The sequence below is a fragment of the Hemiscyllium ocellatum genome, chromosome 11 (assembly GCF_020745735.1).
Source record: "Hemiscyllium ocellatum isolate sHemOce1 chromosome 11, sHemOce1.pat.X.cur, whole genome shotgun sequence".
In the NCBI taxonomy this organism is placed as follows: Eukaryota; Metazoa; Chordata; class Chondrichthyes; order Orectolobiformes; family Hemiscylliidae; genus Hemiscyllium; species Hemiscyllium ocellatum.
The window spans coordinates 38,604,675-38,618,076 of record NC_083411.1 but is presented as its reverse complement, the minus strand read 5'-3'; the positions used below and the strand labels follow the sequence as shown (position 1 = coordinate 38,618,076).

Sequence of the window (13,402 nt, the reverse complement as noted above, 5' to 3'; positions counted from 1 at the left end):
CCATCCACTCCAAAGGTTAAGAGGCAAAATTCCAACACATTCATCACTTTGTTCAATTTTTATTAAACTATGATACACTACTCAGTACTGAAAAATTCCAATCGGCAGCAAATTTTATGTCAAATATTTAATCATCTCAGTCCAACATTCAGGCAGAAAAGTTATTGATGGCATGAATACTGCAATTAATTATGCTGATAGTAAAAAATGCAATCACACATTGCTGAAATTAAAACTAAATGTTTTATTTAAAATCTTCTGTTTTATTAAGGTGTTAATTTCAGGCTGCTCTCTATAAAATTATAAAGTATAATACAGTTGATTAAAGAATCCTGGTAGCAATACAAGCAATTAATCAATTACATGTGCCTTAAAAACAAGTCATGGCTATCATTTGTCAGACAAACCTCTGTCCCATACCTAGACAGTAGACAATTTGATAACAATATGTTAAAAACTCATAATTTAAAAAGCTGTTTGTTAGTTATAAACCAAAAGTAGATAACACATTGCTGGAAATCAGAAACAAAATGTTGGAAACAATCCATCAGGTCAATTCGAAACCTGAGGGAAAAGACAATTTTACATTTCTATTGTCAAGGAAAGTGTTGAGAAAAGGCAAAACCAAAGGAAGGCCAGAAATAGATAAGCTGTTTGAGTAGAAGACAGGATTTCTTTAAAAAGCTTCAATAATATGAACAATAAACAAATGTGCAAAGCACAAAAATAAACATACATGTAAAACAGAGAACTTGTGAATATCTTGAATGGTACAAGTACATTGCAGATATAAAATGGAAACAGGAAAAGTTGGCAAAGTAAAATAGAATATAGTACCTTAAGGAGAAGAGAAAAGCAGGCTGAAACTAAGGGTGCATATTGAACTATTAACAAACTGATACTGTCTTCCAAGTAGTCACCTGTCTCATATTGCCCCAGAAATGCTGCTATAGAACTGCCGCCTCATCGAAAATCTGAAAGAAAAGCAGGAAGTGCGAGACAAGCTCAGCAGGTCAGGCAGCACCAATGGAGAGAGAAACAGGCTTCACACTTTAAGTCCAATATGTCACTTCTGTGGAACTCTTCATGGACTTGAAATGTTATCTCTTCTTCTGGCTCCCCAGATGTGTCCAGATCTGTTGAGTTTTTCCAGCACTTCCTGCTTTTACGTCACATCATCAGCATGGTTCTGTTGATATTTCATGGTAGGGGAAGATAAGTTGACAGTTGGGCCAGGAGACCTCTATTAGAATAATTTGCATCCTTGGTAACAGTAAAAATTCTCTTTCTTTAAGATGCTGGAGTCCATCTTAGAAATATATAGCATTTACAGAACAGGAGCAGGACATTTATCCCAAGAAGACTATGTTGGTATTTATTTTCTATAGTCATCTAACCCCATCAGAATGTTTCCTATTCTTTCTTTGTTGTGTGTTTATATGACATCCCCTTAAATGCATTTATAATATTTTCCCCATTCATTGCATAAGGTGATGAGTTTCACATTCTAACCATTGTCTGAATAAAAATGTTTCTCTTGAATTCCTGTTTGAATTATATGCCAGACAGTCTGTAATTAGCCACAGTCCACAGGAAACCCTGGTCATCTCCAATTTCAGAGTGAGATAAATGTTTATTGCCTGAATCGCATCATTTTGCATCAGGCATGGCAGACCATAAATCTCTCCCATTCTTACAGCCTGCCATGAATATGTTGGAAGAAATAGCAAGTTAACTATCTCTGTTCAGAAATGCCATGGATTCTCCTTCCATGGTCAACAAGGCCTGAACTTGGACTTAAAGCCAGAGCTTCTGGTTTAGATGCAGAGGTGCTACCCATTGCACCACAAGATTTCCTGAATCGTTTCATTGACTATCATATACTTATGGCACCTAGTTCTGATCTTATCCACAAGTGGAAATATCTTCTCTACTTCAAATCTCTCAAACCCTTGCAGAATCTTAAAGTGGAGTAAGTGGATAAGCGAATAAGTGGAGCTGAGTCCACAAACAGATCAGCCATGATTTTATTGAATGGCAGAGCAGGCTCGAAAGACCAGATGCCCTACTCCTGCTCCTAGTTCTTATGTTATGTTCAATGTATTTGATGCGTGCGTATCAGCCATAATCAGCTTATCACTCAGTTTTCTTACTTCGACAGAAAAAGGCCCCAGTCTGTTCAACCATTAATATTAAGTCTATTCTGATGTCATTCTCATAAATCATTAAATCATTAAATCTCCAAGGTCTCTACATACTAATATCGAGACCGGAAATAGTTACAAACTCATGGTCTAACCAATATTCTATAGAGGTTTTCTACTTTTCTATGTTAGCTTTCGAGAAATGAACCATCATTCTGTGTTTGTTTTATATAATCTTTTTAACATGACTTTGTTTCATTATACTAGACTTTCCTATTTCCATTTCATGTCTGCTGTATCCCTCATGAACCCACACCACAACATCATTTAATTGCTCATTGTCTGTTTAAAATGTCTCGCTTTATTTAAATAACTTCTACACATCATTTCACGCTAACAGCACTTCAAGCTTATAAACATCCCCTATTCTCACAGGTTACTCCACTTCTGCTCTTGTATCAGCGTGTGTATCTGTACAAAAGCCATATGTAACGATAGAGAGAAATTAATTCATGAAGTGCTGCTAAGTAGATTATGCCCATTTCCCAGGGACAGACAGCATTGTGGGATTCTACCTAGCATGCTAATAAGACCACAAGACTGTAAAACATCAAAGCAGAAGTAGGCCATTCGGCCTTTCGAGTATGCTGCACCATTCAATGAGATCATGGCTGGTCTGATGATCCTCAACTTCACAGTCTTGCCTGTTCCCTTTTGCTGCACAGCTTTCCTCATGAATATCATTGCCTATTGGTAGGGGGTTGTGAATCTTTGAAATTCTCTATCCTAAAGATCTGCAGAAGCTGAATCTTTGAATATGCTTAAGGTAAAGATGGATAGATTTCCAATTACCATTGTGGAAAGGATTATGTGTAAAAGGCGTTGAGGTATTCAATCAAGCACGTACATTTTAAGTGGGGCAGCAGGCTCACTGGGCTGAATGGCTTGCTCCTGTTCCTAAGTACCACACAGAGAGTCAATGTAATCTGCCTGGCATGGTTTAAACTGCAGACGTAACACATTTTTTCCCCATCAGTGCATTAAGAAAGTTTATAAAATTGATACAGACACACAGCTAATCCAGTAGGATTGGTATTATAAAATTTGAGAAAGGTACCTTATATTTTTTTCAACACTTTTCAAAAATCACTTTGTCACAAAAGATATCACCTGGAAATGCGTTTGTAAAATTATTACTACATGATCTTGAATGCATTTGAAATCTTTAAAACCTGGACAACTTTACATAGAAACCCTTTTACTTTTGAAAAATTACATTGGTTACATTATCATCAACTAATTTTTCTGTTCTTGTATGAAAATAATAAGCAATGCTGAACACTGAACAAAATATCCAGTATGCACAGCTTCTAAGTTTCTTATGCCTTAAATTGGATTAATTTGGTTTTAAAGGGAGTCGCCCATGGGCTAGTGCAGTTTCTAATTTACATTAGTCAGTCTATTATCAAAGTATTTTCAAAATGAGATTGATTTTGAAATGCAGTAAGATATGATGAAATGAATTTGATCAGCAAGAAGATTTCAGTGTCCAAAAGGCACATTAGCTGTTATGCTTACTACATGGAGCTAATTATTCAAATCCAATTTTGATATTCTTTTCTTCAGCCCCTTTCATATTTACTTAGCAGTTGAACTATCTTTTAAATGATTTGTCTAAAATAACATTAATTCCATATTCAGGAACCACTTTCCACCGTTGTACAAGTAATTTTCAGTAATAAGAATTATGGGCCCAAAATGCCACCCATATTTTCCCTACTTAACTAAGCGGCACATATCTTAAAAAGCCAACTCACAATTTCTCTATGTACATAACTCACTGAAGTAAACACAATTTCTGTATAAATCTCGTTAGTGAATGTTAACAAATTATTCAATAAAAGAATTTCAGCCAAGTTGATTTCAAAGTTAGTGTTTACAGAGTAGCGAGAAGTGGGAATTTGGATTCATTTATCCCCAGCTTGATTGAGAAATACTGATGCAATTGTATGATCCCACTACTCACTCTGTGCATTAGTCAAATGTAAAATCTGAATTGAAACACTTATGTTGTTTTAGTCATTGGTCTAGAAACATCAGGTGGCACGTCAATCATATGGGGTGTTAGGATATCTGGCATTTATGTTTAAAGAGGACTTTTGGGTATGAATAATTTGACTTGTGTGCAAAGTAAAATAAAAATCATTTTATTATTTTGGGAAAGTTTAGAAAAGTAAACTTTACACAAGCAAAATATACCTAGGTCAATTTTACAGCAAATTAACTTGAATGGTTACTTTAGTTATTTGGCCTGGACATAATTGTTGCAAATGCAATTACAATTGGCAAATCAGTTTATTGCCAGAGTCATTGTCAATAGTAGATGTGTATTATAATGGAATGTGTTGGTGTATAAAAATATGTCATGTGTAGGACTTCGATTCTGACACTGCTGAAGTAGTACACCAGTTTGGCAAAAAAAGGGTAAACTAAACGGCATGTGTACCAACTCCCTCAATCTCTTCATTTGGTGTTTTTTCAGTGCCAGAGGGGACAACATTTTCACTCAAAAGTGGAGTTTCATTTGGATGGCTGTGTATCTCAGATGCCTCTGACAACTGAGCATCAGTCGCATTTGTTGCTGCTGCTGAGGCATGATCAGTGGGGACAGATGCATATGTAGTAGATGTTTTCCTAGGTTCTTGTTTGACCCTTGAGAGAAAAAAAAAATGAACAATTATGATATTCTTTACAGCTGTATTGCATTTTCCGTGTGAGTGAGAAAGCAAATTGACAAACATTTTTCCCTCAAGTTTAACTTCAATCCTAGTTTATGGTATTGTATGTATCTGGAACGCAATCCTATTGACAGGAGCTAGACAAAGGTTCTCAGTCAGATTATGATCTGAAGATAGGAGCCTAACCAGAAAATATCAGCAATACTATAGGACTATGTACAATGTTATGTAGGTTCAAGTATTCAGCCTTAGTGATGGGATACATATGAAGTCAGAAGTTCAACTGAGCATAAACTGTATGAAGCTAGTGAACAGTCTATTTTAGCCTCAAGCAATTCATAGATAAGGAGATGGAGTCGATGGCTAGGGAACAAATTTTATTGCAGAACTAAAGAAATTGGCTATTGTCTACCCTATAATTAGCTGGAACAAATAACTACTAAATCTGTACTTATTGGCAGACTAGTTAGCAGTCTGACAATTTCAGTGATAGTTTTTGAGATAGTGGACAGGTTGAAAGGAGTGATGATTATGTAGCACTGGCTATTGCCAAAGTACTTTCGAAACTAATACCTCCAGATTGTATTCTCTAGAGAACTGCTAATTGTATCAGTTAATGTGGAGGCCAGGAAAGGAAGTTTCATGGTCAGCAGTTTTGTGGGAATATGTTCAAGGTCAAGGAATATGGTCTTGTGGACAAGATGCTCGCAGATAGAGAATGCAGATAGTGAAGCAGCTAGAGAGAAGATGCAAATTCCAAAATAGCGTAGGGGATTGAGGGGAGAAAGTAGATATTTGATTGATCACCAGAGGTAATGAGAGAAGTTTAATGCATGGTCTCAATCTTGATGACAATTAATGCCTGAGTTCCTTGCTCTATTAGAACTCAGGCAGGTATTAAAGCCTGACTGTTATCTGGGTGCAATCAACTAATGTGCTCTAGATGGGAACTGTTTGCGGGATGTTCACAACAATCAGGCTGGGAGGTAGTTCAGCTGATAGGCACTCAATGAAAGCATGTTTTTAGGAGAGGATAAAATCTAATGCTTTGTTCTCTTTTTGTTATTGAGTTGATAACAGATAAAGAAACAGGCAAAAGAAAGCCTTTGTGAAACTTGAAGCTTGAAATATTAAGAATAGAATCGAAAATAATACTCACTGAAATTCAGTATCTTTCTCCATATTTTTCTTAGCCCTCTTCTTTGTCTTCTTTGCAATTACCCAGACAATTGCTCCAATCACAATTGCTGCCAGAATTGCCCCAATTATGGCTCCTATAACATGATCATTCTCAGAAGCTACTTCAAAGAAGAAGAAAATGGGGATAAAGTAGAATCAGTAAATAGTTTGATCCATCCTGTCAGGCCATTGGCAGATACTTGATGCAACCAACATTAGATGTGAATCTAGAATGTGAGAAGCATTATGCTAGCAGCTAGTTTAGGACTGGGAGTTGGATTCACAGTATCACTTGCTTGTACATACTAGAAATTACATTTTAGTAAACAGGACATTGTCCTTTGCAAACAGAAGGAATATGTACACATTTCACCTATTTCAAATCAACAAAATTAATTATATCTATTTTTTTGTCCATATTTCAGGGCAAAGTCTTGACCATAGAGTCCCTACAGTATGGAAACAGGCTATTTGGCCCAACAAGCCCACACCGAAACTCCAAAGAGTAACACACCCAGGCCCATTCCCCTACCCTATTACTCTACATTTACTCCTGATCTATTGCACCTAACCTGCACATCCCTGAACACTGTTGGCAATTTAGCATGGTCAATTCACCTAATCTGCACATCTTTGTTCTGTGGGAGGAAACCGGAGCTCCCGGAGGAAACCAACGCAGACATGGGGAGAATGTGCTAACTCCACACAGAAGTCACCCAAGGCTGGAATCGAATTTGATGCTGAGAGACAGCTTTGCTAACCACTGAGCCACCATGCTGCCCTTAACCAGAGTCAACCTGCCTGTCTAAAAGTTAAAAAAAAGCTTGGCACTTGGTTTTTCAATCATTATTTAACTTATGCTTTCTCAATGGCAGCCAGAGTCCACTTGTTCAGTACATTCCTGTGATACAGTATAAATGTCATTTTCCCTTTACTTTAGTAATTCTTGTGAATTGCCCTGATGATTCCAAGACAAAAAGTTTTGACAAAATGTATATTATCTTTCAGCAGTACTCAAGTTCTGTAATACCAAACAGCCACTCTTACATTGCTGAGAAAACTAGCAAACACTACTGAATTGTTTTGGAAATGCCTCATAAAAAGGGACAACTCAAAATTGCAATTTTATGATATTTGAGGTGAAGTTGTAACACACTATACTATAAAGAAGCTCAACATTCTGTATCATTCCAGGAAGAGTTGTGTGGAGGATGAAAATAATAAACAGCTTAAAGGGAAAAAATTCAAACATCAATGTCATGAAATTAGAGATATAAGGAAATACTCTCCCAGAAAGTGTTAAATTTGTAAGAGTCATTGTAACCTCACCAGACTATGGGACTGCTCTCCCATTAGAGAGACAGAGAGAGCAACGAGAGAGAGAGAGAGAGCCAGAGCCAGAGAGCCAGCCGAGAGCCATAATCAGTGGACCTCAGGGTCATTTTATTGTAATCTCAACTGGTGCAGGAACTGAGCTGACGCTGTAGACAGCACTCTGCATTACAAACTGCTATCCAGCCAGCTGAGTGAGCCAAATTTCCCCATTGTTAATAGGTTAACATGACATCCTTATCCTTCAAAATTGAAGTAAAACAAAGAATTTGATATTTAGATTTTTACAAACCATAAGTTTCCCAAAAAGTTATCAATAATTGTTCTCCTACTTCTAACATTCTCATTGATAATTGTACAAGTAATCCACATTCACTGTGGCATTCTGTTCTCTCACATTTCTCCACTGTCCTTCTCATCTCAGTTGACGTTAACTCCTTCTAATCCATTGAGGATGAAATATCTCTCACTGGATTCATTTTTCATTTCCCTTAAATCAATCTGACACATTTCTCCCTTTACTTCTAGAGCAAGCTATCACTCTACTTTCCCCCATAACTTCAATGTAACTAATGTACATATATAGTGCAACAAATAAAATCTAGTTATGAAAAATTAATAATGCAACTTTTGCATTTGGATTACAAAATTGCTCTGTCTGTCAGTTTCTCGACTCCCAATTAAAAGTTGACATTAAATTTCTGTCTTGATGTTAAAATTTTTACTGTTACTAATCTGCACTACTCTACTGATCATTGAAAATTGGCTCTGAACTAAGTTCGCAGAGGCTGATATCCCATTACCAAGTCAACCTTTAGTTACATGTGGAGAGCCCTTGACAATGATTCAGCTCCCTCAGAGCCAGCTGTCAGAGTGAACAGGATGTCTGACACTCCTGTTTTTGTGGGCGGCACGGTGGCACAGTGGTTAGCACTGCTGTCTCACAGCGCCTGAGACCCAGGTTCAATTCCCGACTCAGGCGACTGACTGTGTGGAGTTTGCACGTTCTCCCTGTGTCTGCGTGGGTTTCCTCCGGGTGCTCCGGTTTCCTCCCACAGTCCACAGATGTGCGGGTCAGGTGAATTGGCCGTGCTAAATTGCCTGTAGTGTTAGGTAAGGGGTAAATGTAAGGGTATGAGTGGGTTGCGCTTCGGCGGGTCAGTGTGGACTTGTTGGGCCGAAGGGCCTGTTTCCACACTGTAAGTAATCTAATCTAATCTTATCTGTCAGCCAGGGCTCCCTGATTGGACAAGAATAACAGTCACAATCAGGGAACTCATAGAGGTTCACCTGGCTGACCTCATTACAATCTTTACAGTTTCCATTGCTATTAACAATGGTCTTATTAACAAATTTTCCCACTCTCCTTATATGCCTAAGTTTAACAAGGTCTTAACTTTACTTACAGAGTGCTGACAGATCGACAGTACATGTCATGTTTCCCAAACTATTGAATGCTGTGCATTGGTAAATACCATGTTCATGTTGTGAAACATTTGAAATGGTCAATATTCCAGTTCTTGGATCTTAAAAATAAAACAAAATAAATGTGAGAAAATGAGTGAGAAGACTAATCATGGAACAACTAAATGGGAAAAACTGGAAAAAAACTGTTACTTAGCTACTGCATTATTGAATATTTAAAATAATTTTGTTTTTGATTCTTACCAGAATGGCCAGAAATATTTTGATGAACATTGTTAACAATTTCCATCCAGTGATACTTTGGAGTCGGTACACCTTGGTTAGAATGACAGTTTAGTATTGCTGCATCGGTCTTCGCAGGATGAGGATCAATACCACACGTTGGCTTTGAGGGTGGAACTATAACAAAATAAAGTGCTTCAACTGAAATGCATTAAACAAAGATTATTGAGGCAAAATGATAGAACATTTGATGTTATTGAAATCTTTTTGGGTGTGAAATTGTTTTGCAGAACCTTGTTTATTAGTTCATGTTTCACTCTCGCTGAGAATGTTGACCTACTTGTTCCATCCCGACCTTAAATTCACCTGGACTGTCTCAGACTCCTCCATCCCCTTCCTAGACCTTTCCATCTCTATCTCGGGCGACCGACTCAACACAGACATCTACTATAAACCGACTGACTCCCACAGCTACCTGGACTACACCTCCTCCCACCCTGCCCCCTGCAAAAACTCCATCCCATATTCCCAATTCCTTCGTCTCCGCCGCATCTGCTCCCAGGAGGACCAGTTCCAACACCGCACAGCCCAGATGGCCTCCTTCTTTAAGGACCGCAGATTCCCCCCAGACGTGATCGACGATGCCCTCCACCGCATCTCCTCCACTTCCCGCTCCTCCGCCCTTGAGCCCCGCTCCTCCAACCGCCACCAAGACAGAACCCCACTGGTTCTCACCTACCACCCCACCAACCTCCGCATACAACGTATCATCCGCCGTCATTTCCGCCACCTCCAAACGGACCCCACCACCAAGGATATATTTCCCTCCCCTCCCCTATCAGTGTTCCGCAAGGACCACTCTCTTCGTGACTCCCTCGTCAGATCCACACCCCCCCACCAACCCAACCTCCACCCCCGGCACTTTCCCCTGCAACCGCAGGAAATGTAAAACTTGCACCCACACCTCCACACTCACCTCCCTCCAAGGCCCCAAGGGATCCTTCCATATCCGCCACAAGTTCACCTGTACCTCCACACACATCATCTATTGCATCCGCTGCACCCAATGTGGCCTCCTCTATATTGGGGAGACAGGCCGCTTACTTGCGGAACGCTTCAGAGAACACCTCTGGGCCGCCCGGACCAACCAACCCAACCACCCCGTGGCTCAACACTTTAACTCTCCCTCCCACTCCACCGAGGACATGCAGGTCCTTGGACTCCTCCACCGGCAGAACATAACAACACGACAGCTGGAGGAGGAGCGCCTCATCTTCCGCCTGGGAACCCTCCAACCACAAGGTATGAATACAGATTTCTCCAGTTTCCTCATTTCCCCTGCCCCCACCTTGTCTCAGTCGGTTCCCTCAACTCAGCACCGCCCTCCTAACCTGCAATCTCCTTCCTGACCTCTCCGCCCCCACCCCACTCCAACCTATCACCCTCACCTTGACCTCCTTCCACCTATCCCACCTCCATCGCCCCTCCCCCAAGTCCCTCCTCCCTACCTTTTATCTTAGCCTGCTTGGCTACTCTCTCTCATTCCTGATGAAGGGCTTATGCTCGAACCGTCGAATTCCCTATTCCTGAGATGCTGCCTGGCCTGCTGTGCTTTGACCAGCAACACATTTTCAGCCCTCACCTGTGACTATCAATAACACAAGTATCTCAACAAGAGGCCCAGCAATCACTTCTCTGGCTTCCCACAGAATTCTCAGGTACACCTGATCAAGCCCTGGGGATTTATTCACCTTTACCGTTTCAAGATATTAATCACTTCCTCCTCTGTAATATGGACATTTTGCAAGGTGTTACCATCTATTTCCCTACAGTCTATAACTTCCATATCCTTTCCACACTAAATACTGATGCAAAATATTCATTTAGTATCTCCCCCATTTTCTATAGTTCCACACAAAGGCCACTTTGCTGATCTTTGAGGGGCCCTATTCTCTCCCTAGTTACCTTTGTGTCCTTAATATATTTGTAAAAACCCTTTTGATTCTCCTTATTTCTATTTGCTAAAGATATATCATGTCCCCTTTTTGCCCTCCTGATTTCCCTCTTAAGTATACTCCTTTTTCCTTTATACTCTTCTAAGGATTCACTCAATCTATCCTGTCTATACTTTACATATGCTTCCTTCTTTTTCTTAACCAAACCCTCAATTTCTTTAGCCATCCAGCATTCCCTATACCTACCAGCCTTTCCTTTCACCCTGACAGGAATATACTTTCTGTGGATTCTTGTTATCTCATTTCTGAAGGCTTCCCATTTTCCAGCCATCCCTTTACCTGTGAACATCTGCCCCAATCAGCTTTCGAAAGTTCTTGCCTAATACTGTCAAAATTTGCCTTTCTCCAATTTATAACTTCAACTTTTAGATCTGCTCTATCCTTTTCCATCACTATTTTAAATCTAATAGAATTATAGTCGCTGGCCCCAAAGTGCTCCCCCATTGACACCTCAGTCACCTCGAATTCCAAGAGCAGCAATTACTGTTTAATATGTTGTGGCATTGTTTTGGAACTTTAGGAAAAAATGTCAAAACAACAGCAGTTTTAAAAGGGAGAAGAACAGGCAAACAAAGCACATGGTGAGGCCAGTGCAGGAGAGAGAAAGAGAGAGAGAGAGAAAGAAAGAAACTGACACTGCCTTTGCTGTTTGAATTCATGTATCACTGGACAACGGAGTGCATCTTTGAAAATTAACAAACAGTGAAATTCACAACTGATCTTGGAGGAACTGTTGGGCGAAGTTCACAGCACAGAATCAGATAAGTTAATTGTTGTTTTAAGTGTGGCCTACAGAAAGTCTGCAATGGTGAGTAGCGTGGGTTCTCTCTTGATTATATGTTTTTGGAGATATGTCTCTAGATTGAACTTAAAACATAAACCGTAACTATTAATTTAATCTGGGGCAGTGTTTATTGAGGAATAAGATTGTGTTATTTTCTGGGTCTGTAGATTGTGAAGGAGCAAAAATGGCCTTTAGTAGAGTGATATGTACTTCTTGTCAGATGTGGGAGATTAAAGACAGTTTAAGGGTTACTGCAGATTATATCTGCCATAAATATTGTTGGTTGCAAATCTTATCAGATCAAATGGATTGGTTGGAAAGACAGTTAGAAGCAATGATGAATTTGTTACAGCAACAGTATGTGATGGATGGCAGTTATAGGAAGAGGGGAAATTCTCAGATACAGTCACATAGATGGGTTAATTTCAGGTAAGGAAAGACAGGTTGGCAGCTAGTGCAGGAGTCTTTTGTAACTATACCCATTTCAAACAGAGGGTTGGGAAGCCTTTAGAAATCAGCAGAAGATAACTTAAAAACGAAAAGTGGAAACAGGATGTAATATTAGGGTACGCTCACTTGTAATATAAAAGAAAATTGTAAGGTTTTTTTAGCTATATAAAAGATGAGAGAGGCAAGAGTGGACATTGGACTATTGGAAAATAAGGTTGGAGAAGTAGAAATTGGGAGCAAAGAAATGACAGACAAACTGAATAGTATTTTGTATCAATCTTCATGGTGGAAGACATCAGCAGCACAGAGTTCAAGAGAGTTAAAGGGAAGAGGTGAGTGTAGTGGCCACCACTAAGGAAAAATTGCTGGAAAGCTGAAAAGCCTGAACGTGGATAAATCACTCGGACCAGATGGACTACAGTCCAGTTCAGAACAAGATAGCTGAGGAGATTGTGGAGGCAATGCTGGTGGGCTTTCAAGAATCATTGGAGTCAGGAAAGGTTCCAGAAGACAAGAAAATCACTAATGTAACACACCTGTTTAAAGAGGTGGTGACCTTTCAAGAATCACTGGAGTCAGAAAACAGGATATTATAAGACAGTTAGCCTGATCTTGATCACTTATAAGATTTTAGAGAATGAGATTGCAGAGCACTTGGAAGTGTGTAGTAAAATAGGGCTGACTCAGCACAGCTTTGTCAAGAGGAGGTCATGCCTGACAAATCTGTTAGAGTTCTTTGGGGAGCAAGTTAGACAAAGGAGAGCCAGTGGATATGACCTATTTGGATTTCCAGAAAGCCTTTGAATTGGCCTTTATATTTTGTTTCCAAGTATCAATTTGCATTCAGCAGCATAATGGTGCTCTAACTGGATTATTAATTCAGGACCATGCAAATTCAAATCACACAATGGAAATTTAACAATCTAAATTTACTTTGAATAAATCTGGAAATAAAAAGCTATTATCAATAAAGATAAACAGGAAGCTGGGGGATTGCCATAAAACACAAGTTCCCTTGTGCCCTACAGAGGAAAGGGAACTAGCTGTGATTATCCCACACAAGAAACAACACTGGAAACCTCTACTAATATTGCTCTGTATGTGCCACTATTA

The 13,402-nt window shown here is 39.4% G+C and overlaps 1 protein-coding gene across 1 annotated transcript in view; it reads right to left on the bottom strand.

Moving 5' to 3' along the window:
* Nucleotides 1-4,633: 4,633 nt before the first annotated feature.
* LOC132820308 (V-set and immunoglobulin domain-containing protein 1-like) overlaps nucleotides 4,634-13,402 on the bottom strand; it is a 31,385-nt gene continuing 22,616 nt past the window's right edge. The window contains exons 5-8 of the mRNA XM_060832333.1: nucleotides 9,062-9,241; nucleotides 8,800-8,919; nucleotides 6,042-6,183; nucleotides 4,634-4,856 (exon numbers count right to left, since the gene is read on the bottom strand). Of these exons, the coding sequence (XP_060688316.1) occupies nucleotides 4,634-4,856; nucleotides 6,042-6,183; nucleotides 8,800-8,919; nucleotides 9,062-9,241 (665 nt within the window). The remainder of the gene's footprint in view (nucleotides 4,857-6,041; nucleotides 6,184-8,799; nucleotides 8,920-9,061; nucleotides 9,242-13,402) is intronic.